The 15239-nt window shown below is 40.2% G+C and overlaps 1 protein-coding gene across 1 annotated transcript in view; it reads left to right on the top strand.

Moving 5' to 3' along the window:
- Positions 1-2934: 2934 nt before the first annotated feature.
- ARHGAP24 (Rho GTPase activating protein 24) overlaps positions 2935-15239 on the top strand; it is a 173871-nt gene continuing 161566 nt past the window's right edge. The window contains exon 1 of the mRNA XM_008933745.2: positions 2935-3129. Within this exon, the coding sequence (XP_008931993.2) occupies positions 2950-3129 (180 nt within the window). The 5' untranslated portion in view covers positions 2935-2949. The remainder of the gene's footprint in view (positions 3130-15239) is intronic.

The following is a 15239-nucleotide window of genomic DNA, read 5'->3' as shown; positions in this document are numbered from 1 at the left end:
TTGTACACTTGTATTGACACCAGTGAGATGTGACTTTGTGAAACAAAATTAAAAAAACCATATCCTCCAAGTAGTTAATTGGTTTTAACTTTCGTAGTTAGATTCTTGTTTGTGATCCAAGTGTAATGGGGATCTGCTGTCCTTAACACTGCAGTGATACACATAATTACTGTATTTAAACTCTTCTTTTGTTCCTGCCTTGCTGCTGGCCCAAGCAGCAGAGATTAACTGATCAGGTTAGCACTTGTGCACCAAGGAGCACAGGGTAACCTGTGGGTAGTGATTTTATTCCTTACTTTTTTCAGTTGCAGTAATTTACCTGCTTTCCTTAAAATACTTGCTAATTCACTTGCTAAGGGTATGAGTTTGGAGGGCTACTTCTTGACATCTACTTTGGTACAGCCAGAAAACAGCAGCATCCAAGGGATTTCTGCTTGTATTCAAAAAATACCAATTATGAGTTGAGTGCATTTGCTTTTTTAGAGACTGATCTCATATAGCACAGGTAAGTCTGCCCTAATTCCTGAGTCGTGTTCAGCACCCATGGTGGTAGGTAGAGGTGTAGGGTGCAAGTCAGCTTAATAAAGCCTGCCCTTCCTGGCTAAGAGAATGCAAAATACTACAAGAGCCCAGACCACCTTAAAGTGTGAGCACATGTTTATTAACAAGGCACTGAGAAAGCAAACTGTTAATTTTTCTAGTGGTAGCTGAATCTCCATTTTTATCTCTGGGTTGGAAGGGGGCAACGTTCAGTGCAGAAACTCACTGCAGCATCTAACAACTCTGCAGCCCCAGAGCTGCAGTCTGCAGAGTGTGACCACTGATGGTGTGTGTGCTCACAGAAACTCTTGATCAGTGTGGTCCCAGGGTTTATCAGCTGGATCGTTCTTGCTAGGATGGAATTGTAACCACAGGCACAAAAGAAAAAATCTTTATCTGCTCTGCAGAGGGCCAGACACGTTTGTATGTTTTGCAGGGACACTTGGCTCAAGTAAATCTAACAGTACAAGTGTTCTGGGTGACTCCAGGTGAACCCTAAAGAGGCAGGAGAAAGATTTGCTTTTTCTCAGAAAAATACCAAGTGATCTGAGTTTTGATCCTGCAATTTGTGCTTTGCAGCGAAACCTCTGTGCTTGCGTGGTGGCCCATTAACCTCAGTGGCACAGGGCAGTGGAGAGTTTTAATCACAGGGATCAGATTCCAGGATCCAGGCCCAAGCAGGGACGTGACAACAGACTGCATGTGGGTATTAAAAGCAAAAGCTGTAAACACACAGCAGAGATGGCAGCTGGAGAAGTTATTCCAAAGGAGGATGTGTGAGCAGTAAGAAGAAAGGAGCCAAAGGAAAAATGGGCTGAAAACCACTCCTGACTGGAATCTATTGATCTATTTACCACTTCTTGGTTTATCGTATTGCAATTTATTTTACAATGATGTAACACTATCCAGATAAAGTACTTGTTTTAATTGTCAGAGGGATGCTCTCATCTGTCAGATGAATGTGTATCTCCATTTCTACTCTGCCTTAGAAGCTGAGTGCATACCCTGGCAATGCTGCTGTCTATTTACTATATTCAGAGACTGTGGTTGCAGTATAGGGGACCAGAACAGGAGTGCCGGGCTTCGACTCACCAGTCTACTTTGCCGAAGTCAGAACATGAAGCTTCAGTCTAGGTTTTCTTAGTCAGAGGTGCCTTTTTCCTGCAGCATCTAGAATATTGTATTCTTTTCCCACCCTGATGTTTAGAAACAAGAAATGCATTACCTATGAAATTGGCTTTCCCAGGCCCTAACAGCTGTGCAAGCTCCTGACTAGGCAAGGAAGACTGCCAGTGGTAGTCTGGAAAGAAAAGAAACATGTTGTTCTTCAAACACAGAACAGACAGTGAAATTTCACCGTTGATTTTGCACACTGATGTGTTTGTGGTCATAGTCACATTTTATTCTGTTTAGGTATACACTATTTGGCACACGTAGGTCTCAGTTTGCTTTGTATTTCAACCGGAAATATCAGAACATGCAACTCGAAATCCCAAGTTTGTTGAATTCTAGACTTTATAGAGGATCAGAGCCTTTTGACCATGAAGGTTAAGCAGTTACTACGTGATTATATGTACAAAATCCATCAGGAAGAGTCGTGACTGCCCAGAAATGGTAAAAAGTATCATTTTAACGAGGCTGCAACACCACATGAAACTTTGTCAAGTTTAATTCCACAGCTCAGCTCCAGTTTTGACATAGTTTTTGAGCCTTAAATTGATGGACCAAAATTCTCCGTGATTTGCAAAATGTCTATAATAAGCAGCTGGACACACTCATTTCAGTCAGGGGGTTGCTTGTGTAAGGTGATATGCAGCTATTCTTGCATTTTCTGTCACCATTCCAGTAAATGGACTTCAGGAAAAAGAACCAAAAACCCCAACGAAACCTCCTTGTGTGGTGGGTTATATTAAGCCTTGGTGAAGCAGAGTCTTCTTTAGTATGAACTTGGAAGCCCCAAACCTGTGCAGGAATATTAAATGGGGAGGTCCAGTAGTGATAAGCATACTGCTTTCCTTGATCTGAAGGTGCACTGTAAGTTCATTCCTTGTTTTACTGCCTGTAATCCAGCAGAACTCACCGCAGGAAACAGCTGATGTCTTCTTCAGTGCTGGTCAGAGTGTCTACATGGCACTTGAACAAAACTTTTGCCCTTTTGCCTGCTTTTTAGCAGTTCATTATTATTATTGCATTTTATAGGCAAGTAATAATTCTCTCAGCTGATGGAGTGTGCTAGTATGAGAATAAGCAGGCAGATGGGAAGTGCTTTCCTAACGTTTTCTTTTCTTGCAGTTGAGGTGCGTTTCTTTTCCAGCTGTGTTGAAAGGAGCGAGTTACTGCCTGGATGATAATCTAATTATTTTACCTTTCCCTCTTGTTTGCTCAGCAGGAGAGTTGCTCATTCCCAGTATGGAGGACCACAATGGCTCTTCAGAGACTCCCCCACTGAGCCAAGGGCGGCACGTTGCCATTAAGTGTGGGTGGCTGCGGAAGCAAGGAGGCTTCGTCAAGACCTGGCACACACGTTGGTTTGTTCTCAAGGGGGACCAGCTTTACTATTTCAAAGATGAAGATGAAACCAAGCCCTTGGTAAGTGAAAGGAGGAGATAGGATGGGAGGTGAGGGAGGAAAATAAGTTAATGCAAGCAGAACTGTCCAGTGTTCGAAGAACCAGATTTCTCCATCTCTTTGACTGACTCTGTATTGGATTTGGGCTTTTCATTGTAGTGAACAGAACACTGAGTCAGACCTTGGCAGTTGGTGTGGTTTCTCCATCAGATTCGTTTCTAAAACTCCCTTTTCCAGGTCAGGTTTTCTCATTTCAACATTTCAGAGGGAGTGAAATGTACATAAAGTTCAAATAGCAGAAGTCAGTCGGATGGGCTTGATTGAGGCAGATGAATAAGCTGTATTTGAAAAATTACTGCTTTTTTTTTTATTTCCACTTACAATGTGGAGTATCTCTGCTTTATGTCTTCCCAAATAGGAAATCCCATAAGACTGTAGCCTGAATGCATTGCCATCTGTAATACAGAACAGACTGCTGTTTGCTGCTTGGTTCTGTTGTGGTGATTTACTGCTCCTTACTCCTCATCTATTTTCCTATTTATTTAGCTCTTCCACCACTATGCTTTAGGGCTGCCTGTCTCTAGAATGCTATATGAGTAGAGAAATAATGCTGCCTCTTGGGTCAGGGCAGGCCTGAGCCCCGTGATAGTAAGTTAAGAAAGACCTTGTGCTAGCACCCACAGGAATATGATAGTCTTAGTTTCTTAGATGCTTGTGACTTTAGAAAAAGCTCTGACATCTGTGAGTTACTTCTGTGTAGATATTAAAATATAATAACCACACTCGTGTTTTTTGTGGCTACTGAATTTCTCATGGTATGTATTTATGTGGAATTTCACAGGGAGTTCTCAGAGGCATAAACCCCATCTAATCTAGTTTCCTGTATGGAACAGATCATGACACTTGGTCAAGTTTTACAGCTTGCAGTGTAGTGCACATGGTGGGAAAAGTATTCAGTCTTGAGGTAATTGTTTCCAAAGTTTGAGTTAATTTCTAAGTACCAATTTCACAGCCTTGGTGGCTGTTTTCCCTTAAAATTATCTCAGATAAATAACACGCTGTATATTTACAAATATTATGTTAGGATTACTAATTTGAATATGAAATAACCAATAACTTCTGGGAAATACAATATATCTTTCCATGTATGTATTCTGGCAATTAAGAGTGAAAAAAGCAGCCATCAAAATAAAAATGTTTGCAGGGCAGATATTGAGTTTCCAGAATATAACTCTACTTTCTAGCACTTGACATCTGCCAGTGTGTTTGCATGTAAAGACTTCATGACTTTTTGAGAGCTGCCACAATGCTGTATAGCATGGAGCTTTCTACAGCACTGTGGAGCCCAAATTATCTTCTTGTCTGTCTCCTGCTGACCTGTGGGATGACTTCAGAAGATCCTATTGACTTTCCTGCTTCCCCTTTGTGAAATGGAGGTGGTAATTCTGATCTTCTGATACCTGTGATAATTAGGTAGCAACTGAGTTAATAACTAAAAGTTTATTTGAGTTTTCCACTGAAGTCTCAAGTAAGTTCATGGAGACACCTAGAGATACAAAGCGGGGTGGGAGAAGTGCTGAGAGAAGTGTAACTTAAAATATGCCAGTAGGTTTGGAAAATTAATGGGCCTGTCCAAATTAGGATCAGTCAATATCTCACCTTATTGTATTTTTTGGAATGTTTCTGAAGAAAACTGCACAAGTGTCAGTTCCTGAAATATGTCCCAGGTTCAATGCCATATACAGAAATGGTTTTTTCCCATTACACTGAAGGGTTTGCTGCATTAACTTTGACAAGAAAATCACTATGACCTTCTGGGAACCCTGTTGTTCTTGCTGTGGAGAGCTAAAGCAAAGAACACCACTGATACCATGAATTTTCAGTGCATAGGGATATCATTAGGAAATGGCAAGAGGTATTTTGTTATATTTACTATGTAATATTGGTTCTGTATTTCTTATGAATACCTGTTTGTTCACTACTGGATTGTGCAGTCTGTATAACGTACAATAATTCTTTTAGACAAAAACGTAATGGAAGAAGGTTAATGAGGTTTTGTTCCAAAATGGATTGTAGTTTTTATTTTGCTTACTGGCTGGTTGTATTTGGAAGGAGGCAGAGAGTGTTGGTTACTCTCACTGAGGGATGTTCTAATTGCACACCTTGTGTATATATATCTAAATGGAAGGTGGAAGTACTATAGCTGGAGAGGACAAGACAAGCCAGTGGGCTTATGTTCATAGCCTTAATGTGAATTAGAGAAAGGCAGAATTCAACTTCTGGTGGAAATACAGTAAGTGTCCTGAGCATTTGGGCTTGGGTTCTGTTTTCAGTCTGTACCAGAAATTATGCCATGATGTTTGTGTTTTTGAAAGTGAGAAAGATGTGAATGGAACTGAATTTCAGAAGAATATTGTGATCTGTCAGACTTTTTATTCTTTAAGTGACTGTGTATAATGGGAGTAAAGAGAGGAAGGAACATTTTGTGTCTAAACCGTCTCAATGCTTTGGAATTCCTGAAGCATGCTCATTTCCTGCTAGTGATAGTGATAGCTACCACATATGCTTTAGTCAGTATGTGTACATCTCCTTGGTGTCAAGAATATTAAATTTAAAAGTCATTAACTATCAGTATGAGTGTGGGGAATTCTCTCTGCCAACCTGTGCCTTCAGGCACACAGAGCTGGTGAAGAACAACAGAAGAAAAAAGCAGTACACAACTGTTAGTCTCATAGTCAAGGTCAGAGAATTGTCATCGATTCTCTGTTATCATCAAACACAAGAATCTTTCCCTAGTAATGTTTTATCAGTAAGAATAGCATCTATCTTTTGCTCTTATATCCTTGAAATATCTCTGAGGATCTGGCAAAAATGGCATTTCTGTTTACTGATGTGGGTATGGATAGCAATAATCTAGTTAATTCCAGAAGACAAAAAACATAATAAGCGAGCAGCAAACCACGTGAAGGAATAAAATCTGATTTCTGATAATTCTGTGTTATCTTGACTTCTTGGAAGTGATAATGGATTTACTTTGTTAATTCTTTATACTGTTTTGTGCTGTAGAAAGCTAGTATTATGCTAGATGTGAAGGTCAGCTATCCAAGCTTGAAATGTGGGCAGCTGAAAGAAGCAAGAATTTAGCATTCCCTGTTCCACAGTACAGCTGTTGTTTAAATGCAGCCCATGAAAATGCATTTCTTGCTTTCTTCTCTCCTATGGTTAACTTCTCCAGCTGTGTCGGGGTTGACGTGGTCTTAACTGAATATGGGAGGAGGAAGACAGTGGCTTCTCAGTGAGACAACATGCTTTTTCTGTGGTTTTGTGAGCAGCAGGAGGGAGCTTTGAAGCACTGTCTCCTTCTTGTGGTTTTTACTATCTCACTCTACTGCTGTTACTGAGGAAGTGAGTTTATGGGAGAAAAGCTTGGTAACCTGTGCTGGATGGAGCATCATTAGTATTAGGTTGTAAATGAACAAGAACGGGCAAGCTCATCCAGTCTAAATAGCATTTTTGGTTTAGGCTCCTGTTTAATGTTGTTGTGATTCAGCTTGGCTTATGGACTTGAATTTGAGATGTGCTAAGTAGAGACATCTTGAAGAGCTCTGAACTACCCCTCAGGAAACACTTGGTGTATGCCTGAAAGCAGACAGTGATCTGCTGCTATTTCACTCTATATCCCATCCTGAACATTTTACTGTGCAGTTTTTATCTTCAAGATCTTACTTAACTCCTAAGTGTTTGGCTTGAGTAATGCTGAACAGTATTCAATGGCTCACAATATCTTTGTAAGACCGAAGTGGAAAAGTGTGGATCTTGAATGTGGCATTTGAATTGGTCTTTGACTGAAAGTGAGTAAGTGGCAGCTGCAACGTTAAGTACAGGTTACTGTTTGTCAGAGAAAGGCAGTCTCTGATGTACAAACAGAATATAGAAGTATTGCTTTCTGTCAAAATCATAGAACAAATCATAGAATGGGCTGGGTTGGAAGGGACCTTAAAGATACATTTACCAACATTGTTTATTGGGGGTGGGTACACCTTCTTTAAACTTCCTTTTCTGGTTATCATACTCATAGAAGCCCTTCTTTGTTATTCTTTTCTCTGTATCCCTTACCAGGTTCAGTGCTTCCCATTAGATATGATTTGTATAAAAATTTAATTGACAGATAAATCCATTTAACAGCATGAATAGGAATCTTGACAAATTACACTTGCATTTTTAAATTAAGATAAAGCTTCTAATGAATGTAAATAGAAATTATTATGATGATTGCATAATGTGAAATTTAGCCTGCCAGTAGGCAAAATCCTTCAATATTAGTATTGAATATGATTAAAAGTTGAGCATCATGGTTTTTTATAAGTTAAAAGGGAATGGATAATGTTTCTGTGTGAAGGGTGAAAACTTAATGGTCCATGCACTTTAAAACTGCATCAGAAGAAGCGGCCATCTCTCCTTACTGCCTAGAGCATTTTCCATCAGGGAGATCAGAGTGTGCACTCTGGTAATTGTCTCTGGAAAGCAACAAGAACCAGATTTTGTGTAAATACTGAAGAGCAGCATTGCGAGTGAAACAACTCCTCAGTAGATTTTGCTATGATTTGTAAGAGCAGCTCCCTCACTGTTGCTGGGGGAAGGAAGGATGGTAAAGCACCAAGTCTCTGCACTCTTGGCTTTGTAAGCCTTGCTCACAACTCCACCTTTCACAAAGCAAATTCAGGGACTCGATGTGAAAACAGCAAGGAGTGTCCAAACCACTGATGATGGGGGGTTTTTTTCCATTTCTAGGCAAAAACTTGCTATTAATCTGGGAAGCTAGAAACAGTTTGGGATGGACATGTGCTGCTGGGTGAGCCTTTGTCTGTGCGAACCCTATTGTGAACTGTAAATGAAATTATGCAGGTGTCAAAACAAATGGGGGGGGTTGATAGAAAAATCAATTTTCTCAGGAATTTCGCTAGAAACTCAATATGCTAGATGAAATTAAATAGGATTTTCTTGACATCAGCAGTGATGTTTGCCAGTAATGAAAGGATTTATCTGAAAGGCTTTCAGCTGTTGGCTATTGGATACGTTTTTTGAGGGTGGTAGAAACAAAACTTAAAAAATGACCAAAAAGCCTCCACACACAAAAAAAAAATCCATCAGAAAGCACACCTTAAATGCTTCATGTGAATGCAGCGGTATGGAAGGATGTCCAGCACACCTTAGATGAAGGTTTTAAAAAAGTCAGTCTGAAGTGTCATCTCTTCTTTATTTTCTTTCCCTTCATGGCTTTTGACTTTGTGTAAGCTCACTGAAGTAAGGTACTGCTCACTGCAGTTTTGCATCTCATGCAAACTGGAAACAGATTTTGTGTTAGCCACGTGTTCCTGGTGTAATGATACTTCCTGTTTTTTGAAACGCTTAGTTAAGGAAGAGAAGCCTCTGTGTAACATACCTTTTTATTTATGACTAGTGCTTTTTTTTTTTCCTTTCTGATCATTCTCAAGCTCCATCCACTGAACGTAACGTCTCGCAAGTTTTACATAGAAAATTTAACTGCTTAATTGTGTAACTGACTGAGTTTCACACGAGGCAAGAAGAGTTGTGTCTTGTCTGATTGTGAGTAGCAGAGTTTTATGCTTTTTTTCTGTCTGAGACAGAAGCAGGTATGGCATGGTATGGCAACAGGAAAAGTGATCTGAAGCCTGGTCTTCCTCATGCAATGAAGTGCTACAGTGGTGGCTGTTCAGTGCAGAAAGTGAAGTGAAAGCCCCAAAACTGATTTGGCCCTTTTTATGGGTTTTCAGGGAATGGCTCCTCAGGTATATTAGTATAATCAGGCTTTTGCAACTAAAGCAGTGAAGTTTTTGGGATACAGGAATAGTTATTAAGGATAGGTGTTAGCTTTTACATGCAGTAGAAAGTTCTGCTATTTTTAATACCTGCGTGCCTTTGTAAGTGTTTAAGTAATTTACTGCTGCAGGTTTCAGCAACTTTATTCATAGAGACACGCTCTTTTACTTCAATGATTTATGTGTTTTCAAGGGTGTCATACACTTTGGTCAGTGGATACCCATGGGAAGTCAGTACATGAGAAATTAGTGTGATAAGGCTAAGTTCATTTGAAACCAGAGTCTTTCTAGTGCCATTATTCTGCTGCTGGGAAAGAGTTTCTCAAATTCTCAGGGCTAAATTTCTGTTCTCAGCCTGAGACAAATAGCCACAAGGTCCATTACTGAGGTACTCAACTTGGAGGTGATCAACTTCCAACTTTAATCCCCTTTTCTGCTTCTTTCAGACCAAAAATGAACTTGAATTTTCAGTAGTTGTTCTTTGGTTTTTGTTCCTTTGAAAAACTTTGAAGTCCGTGGGTTCAGCCCAGTAGGAGTCTTAAAAAATTTCACAGTAAGAAAAAAGGTTTCTCCTCAAGCATTCACTACCGCATTAATTATGGGAGTGTCACTAAACACTGTGCAAAGCTATGGATTCTGTGCCAAAATCAGGCAGTTCTTGCTACATGCTTTGCCCCAGCTTATGTGGTTGGAAATTCTGCTGCCCTGTGAAGATGGTTTTTAGGTTTCAGTGCAATGCAAGGAGAATTCGGTGTCTGTTTTCATCAGCTTTGCATGCAGCAGTTGTGTCATTGCTGTGACTGTACTGGCAACATCTGCAAACTGCTCTATGCTGCTATTATACCCATTTGTTTAAATCTGTGCACGCTTCATTCCCGAGGGCTTGTAGCTTTTCATTTTCCCTGAATTTGACTGAGTTTTCAAAACAGCTCTCAGGTGCAGTCTTTGTCCTTCATGCATTGCTGCTCTTCTCTTTCTTCAGATCCAGCTCTGGCCCCCACTTCCCAGGGGTCTTCTTTTGCCTTGGAATATGTTGACTGGTGAAATAGCTTCCCCTCTCCTCTCCCAGTGCCTGTAATGTCCATAAAGAATCAGTTGTATAGTTGTTGCTCTCTAACATAGTTCAGTGTCTCCATCCCACTTGACAGCTTGGAAAATAACAGAATTAAATGGTTGCCTTCCTATTCCCCATGCCCTCAGCAGTTCCCAGGTGCCTGAGTAGATCTTCAGTTTAAATTAAAATAAAAGTTTGCAACTGTTTTCCATAATCAGCCTCTTCAATGCATTTTGACACACACCTGCCCCAAATCAAAACCAACAGTGAGCCTTGATGCTGTGCAAAGCTGAGGACAGGTCTATCCCCTCTTAAGAGAAAGCTTCAGAAAAACAGTCCAGTCACCGAAGTTCAAAATTGAGACAGTGTGGTAGGTGGGAAATGTGAACCTTTCACGGTGTTTGAACTTGTGCATTCCACTGGTACTTTTTGTTGTTATAACCAAACTCAGAAAGTCAGGATGGTAAAGAAAAGATGATGCCTGTTTGTGTGGCAGGCGGTACAGCCCCAGGTCCTCTTCCAAAGCCTTTTGGGAACAATAAATACTTGTTCCCAGACTGCTGTATCTTTAATCAATCCAAACTGGGAAATCAGTTTCAGTAAATATTTTTATAATGGAACAAAGCAAAAATGCCTCGTGGCACTGGTTGAAAATGCTAGGACCACTGACCCATGTGTGCATTCAGAGCTAAAGCTCTCAAGTATGCTACCATGTGTTGTGTAAACTGTGTGTGTAATTATACTCGGCCAACACCTGCTGTTAGGTTGGAAAGGAGAGGCGCTTTAATAAGATGTAAACCAGCCAACAGCTTCATTTCAGTTCTTGGCAGCCAATGCATCTGCTTAGTCCAAATGTTCAGAGAACTGCCCCCACCTTTCACTTCATGGGACCAGGGAACTAGGTTGTTTGTAATAACTTGCTAACTCTGAAGTTCAACCCTTAGCATGCTTCATTGAGTTTCATGGATGAGCAGTACTTCCAAATGTAAGAGACCACTACATGGTACAGAGCTGCTTTTCCATGATGGTGGGGCTGCCCAGTCTTTAACTGTCTTCAGCCTTCTTATGCTCATACTATCTTTCCCTCCCTTCTTTCCTCTCTGTTTCTGGCTCGTGCCAGGGTTTGGGACAGGGAAGAAAGGGGATATGCTGTCTATCTTCTTTTCTCTATTGACTGCCTGGTGAAAAGTGCATTTCTGGTGGATGATAATGAATATATGTTTAACAGGTTAATGAAGTTTTGTGGAGAGGAGTGAGGATAGTTGTCAGGCTGCTGCTGGTTAAGAAATACACCTGATATTATGTTGGATGGTTGTTATTGATTGTCTTCTTACCACCACCTTCTTGTCTGAAATGTGCTGATCTAAATTCCTAATCATGTCAGTGGTTTTGTATTATGAACTCCACTGCAGTGAAATGCCTTTTGTCATATTTAGGCAGACAGCAATGGTCTGCTCTAGATGTTTCTCATTAGCTTTCCTTACTTAATAGCAGCAGCAGCAGAGTAATCAACTAACCTGAAACTGCTGCCCAGACAGGTGAGGCTGTAAGGTGAAATTTTGTGAAAATCAATCTCCAAATGAATCTCTAAGTAAATGTAATGCTTTCTCTTTCAATATGTAGAACCTTAGTAGTTCTAAAAGTTATTTATTTTTCCACACTCCCATTAATTTGGGCAGCAGAGGCTATGTGATGTTTGTTTTATTTAAGGACAAACACCAGAGGTAATGAATAGATATGGATGGGGTTTTTTTGGAGCCTGTCAGGTGAAATTCAGTAACATTTGATCAACTCATAACTTGGAGCTGCTGCTGATAGCTTCTAGCTTAGCATATGCTAATGAGAGAATGTATGAGATGTGGAAAAGTTCATTTGGTTCTGTTATCCTGTGTAGGCCACGCTTAATGTCCCTTCATAAAGACATCTAGGTGTGCTTGCTTATTTCCTTGCATACTGTAAGGGACTGACTTAATAATGTTGCTGTAAATGTAGTAGCTGAGAACTGATTCTAGCAATAATTTTTTGCAGCATTTGTGCAAGTCCACTGATTTCAGCTTGATTCAGCTGGACTGAATAAATACTTCTCTAAGTGACTTTAGGCTCCTCACATGAAAAATGACATGAATTCTATGCAAGTTCAAATGCAGCAACATGGTGAAGATGTGCTATGTAGCATAAGCACCGTGGACAAAAAAAAACCCCTTCCTTGGTGTCTCGGTCGTTAGAGCCTCTGGGTTGCCACGTGTTCCCTGATGAGCTGAGCCAGACATTTCAAATCCCTTCATACAGACCAAGTTTATGAGAATGGCTTTCGCAGGTGGTATTTGTGTTGGCAGCCTCAGAATGGAGGCCAAGGGTTGAATGGTAACAGAAGCAGCTAAATTAACTTCTAATGCTGGAGGGACATCCTTTTCAGCAGGCTTGCAGCACAGAAGTTGAACTGACAAAAACTTTCTGTTACTGCTTGGACTGCAGAATAAAATCCATTAAAAGTCTATGCAGCTACCCACAAAGAGCTCCTGCTTGGAGTGAGTAATTGAAGTGTTTCCACTCTCTTACTCCTGAATAACAACCACAAGCAATTGAAGAGTACTAAGGACTTTCATAGACACAGGCATGCGTTTGGGAAGCTGGTTGACATAAACTGAGCATTAGGGTAGGGATCTGGTCCTGTAGGTGACAAGAAACAGACACAGGGCTGTGATTTAGGTATTATGAGCTGATGCTTTAGCGAGGCACTGCATGTGCATTTGCCAGAATACAGTGGGGATCTCACAGGAACCTTGCATGATGGCTCAGCAGTGGAGCCTTTCCTCACCTAATCCATAGGTTTCAGCTCTGTTTTAGGACTGCTCACTTGCCCCTTTTTTTTTTCCTTTTGTGTTTCCATACCTGTTGCATCAAACTAAAGTTTTCCTTTCTTCCCACAAAGAAAGGCAATATGGCAGGCCTCCTTTAGATTGGAGGGATGACTCTTTCAGCCTTGAAATAGTGCTAGACAGGTGAAGGATGGGGAGCAATTAAAAGCCTGCATGCTGTGGTCCTATATCTATTAATTACTGTGTTTCTGTCCTTACGCTATGAGGAACACTGAAGTCACCCTTCAGGCTGCCCACTTGTCTTTGGTGAGGACCAGCTCCTTTTTCTGCCTGTTTAATCAGAGATTTAGTCCCTGGAAAATTAATTTTAAAAAGGACAAACACTCTAGCAAGAGGGGAAAAAAAAAGTCAACCACTTGAAAGAAATAGGGAATTATTACATGTTTTGGAGCCCAGTGAGAACGAGAAACACTTGCAGGTTTTTTTCTTCTTCCTTCTTTGCCTTTTCCTCACTTAAAGAGCAATAAATAAAGCTCCACATCTGAAGAAGAGGTTTAGTATTTGTGTGGAAAAAGGATATTGTTAAAAACTTCAATCTGTCATCCTTAAAAGTTATTATTTGCCACATACTGCCTAGTGTTAGGATGCCAGATTTCCCCCAGGTCTTAAAAGTGATACCTATTCCACTGTGTACCAGCAATTACTGAAAATATGTTCAACTTCTGCAAGCTGAAAGCATATTTAGCTAATAATTTATATGTTGTGTTTCTCCTGATGCTTTTTTTTGCAAATGAAGTTGTTGCTCAGTACACTTTGTTATAAAACCTTTCATTTCTAATACAGAATCACTAACTATGCTCACACCATCTCGGAGTGAGCTTCACAGCTTTTCTTGGTGTCTTTTGTTTAATGCAGTATTACCTCTTCATCTGCATACTCTTAAATCCAGTGTAATGATCTAGTTTCTAATAAATGAACCAGATGATGTGCTACATAAACCAGCTTTTTTTATATTTTATAGAAATAATCCCCTTCAACAGGCAAAATATTGCCTAGAGGGACTTTTTGGGAAAACACCTCATGAGAAATACCAGTGTGATTGGTATTTGTTGCAGCTCCTGATAGTACATCTTTGAAGAGGATAAAGAGAAAAGGCAGACTGAGATCAATTTGTTTTCACAATTCCTTACATAAATGTTTAAGAGCAGACAGATTGGCCATGGGAAGAGCTTGGATGAGACATACAGAGGCGTTGGAAAAGGAGGTCTAACAATGTGAAGTTTACTGTGCTGTAAACTTCTTTATGCCTCTCAAGAATGCCAGATCAGTCTCATGAGCATTAAGCTGGCTTAATTTCCTTTAATGAAGTTGTGTTAAACTCCGTGCAGTGTCCAAACTCTCCTGTCAGTTGTCTTTCCTGGAGTGAAAAGCTACATGGGGATGAGGCTTAGCGAGATACATGTAATAGTGGGCTCCTGGAGGTGCATTGTTGGCATGAGAGTTCACAGCTTAGTCTAGAAGAAGCTCAGTGTTAGATTTCAATCACAGTCTAGGCTGTAAAACGTACGTTGCATTTAACTACCTGTGGACCAACAGGAGATCTTTTCCCTTTTGCTTCATAGGTTTGATTGTTATTCCAGGTGTGTTTCTTCACTTTCTGTCTGTATTTATATAATGTCATTTATATAACCAGCACTATCCGGGAAAAAGAGGTACAAGTCATAGCTGAAAAAAGAAAACATACAGATCCTCTGTGTCAATGTTTTTTATGTACTGAAGTTTCTGGCTTTTAATTTTCTGGCCAATTGCCTCATTTTTAAATAGGTTAACCTAAGCTGAAGTGGAGGCTACAGAGGAAAACAAATCTTCAGTATTTTATAATGTGACAAAAAGAAGTGCATAAGGTAAGTTTCTACCCTCTGGCTCATACCAAGGTGAAGTAAAGCATTTCATGAGTAATCAAGCTGTTGTGAGCCAGCTGGAGACAAGGATTCATATGCATTATGCTAAAAAGGAAATGGTGAGCTTTTTTCCTTTAAAATAGTCTCCATTTTCTAGTAAAGCACTTGTTCCAATAAAAAGACTTCAATCTAGCAAATGTCAGTGCTATCACTGGCAGCTGTGGAGCAACCTTCAATGGGAAGATAAGGCCCAGTCCTTCTTGCTTCTCCTTTCCAAGCAGGAGCTTTACATTTTCCAAGGCACTTGTGAATTTTGACTGTGAAAACTCAGACTCCACTCTAGTGTGAAATCAAGATTTTAAAACCAGTGCATTGTGACCCTTGGTTTTATGTGATGTTTCTCACAAGACCTGTTTGTGATTGCAAGAAACAGACTGCAGCCAATTTTAAAAACAACCAAGTGTGCATGCTGGTATTTATTTTAACCTCTTTAGTGTAATAGCTGGTTTAGTAAAAC

This window comes from Manacus vitellinus, unplaced genomic scaffold (assembly GCF_001715985.3).
Source record: "Manacus vitellinus isolate BGI_N305 unplaced genomic scaffold, ASM171598v3 scaffold_0_pilon, whole genome shotgun sequence".
In the NCBI taxonomy this organism is placed as follows: Eukaryota; Metazoa; Chordata; class Aves; order Passeriformes; family Pipridae; genus Manacus; species Manacus vitellinus.
This window is presented reverse-complemented; position numbering and strand designations above follow the sequence as displayed.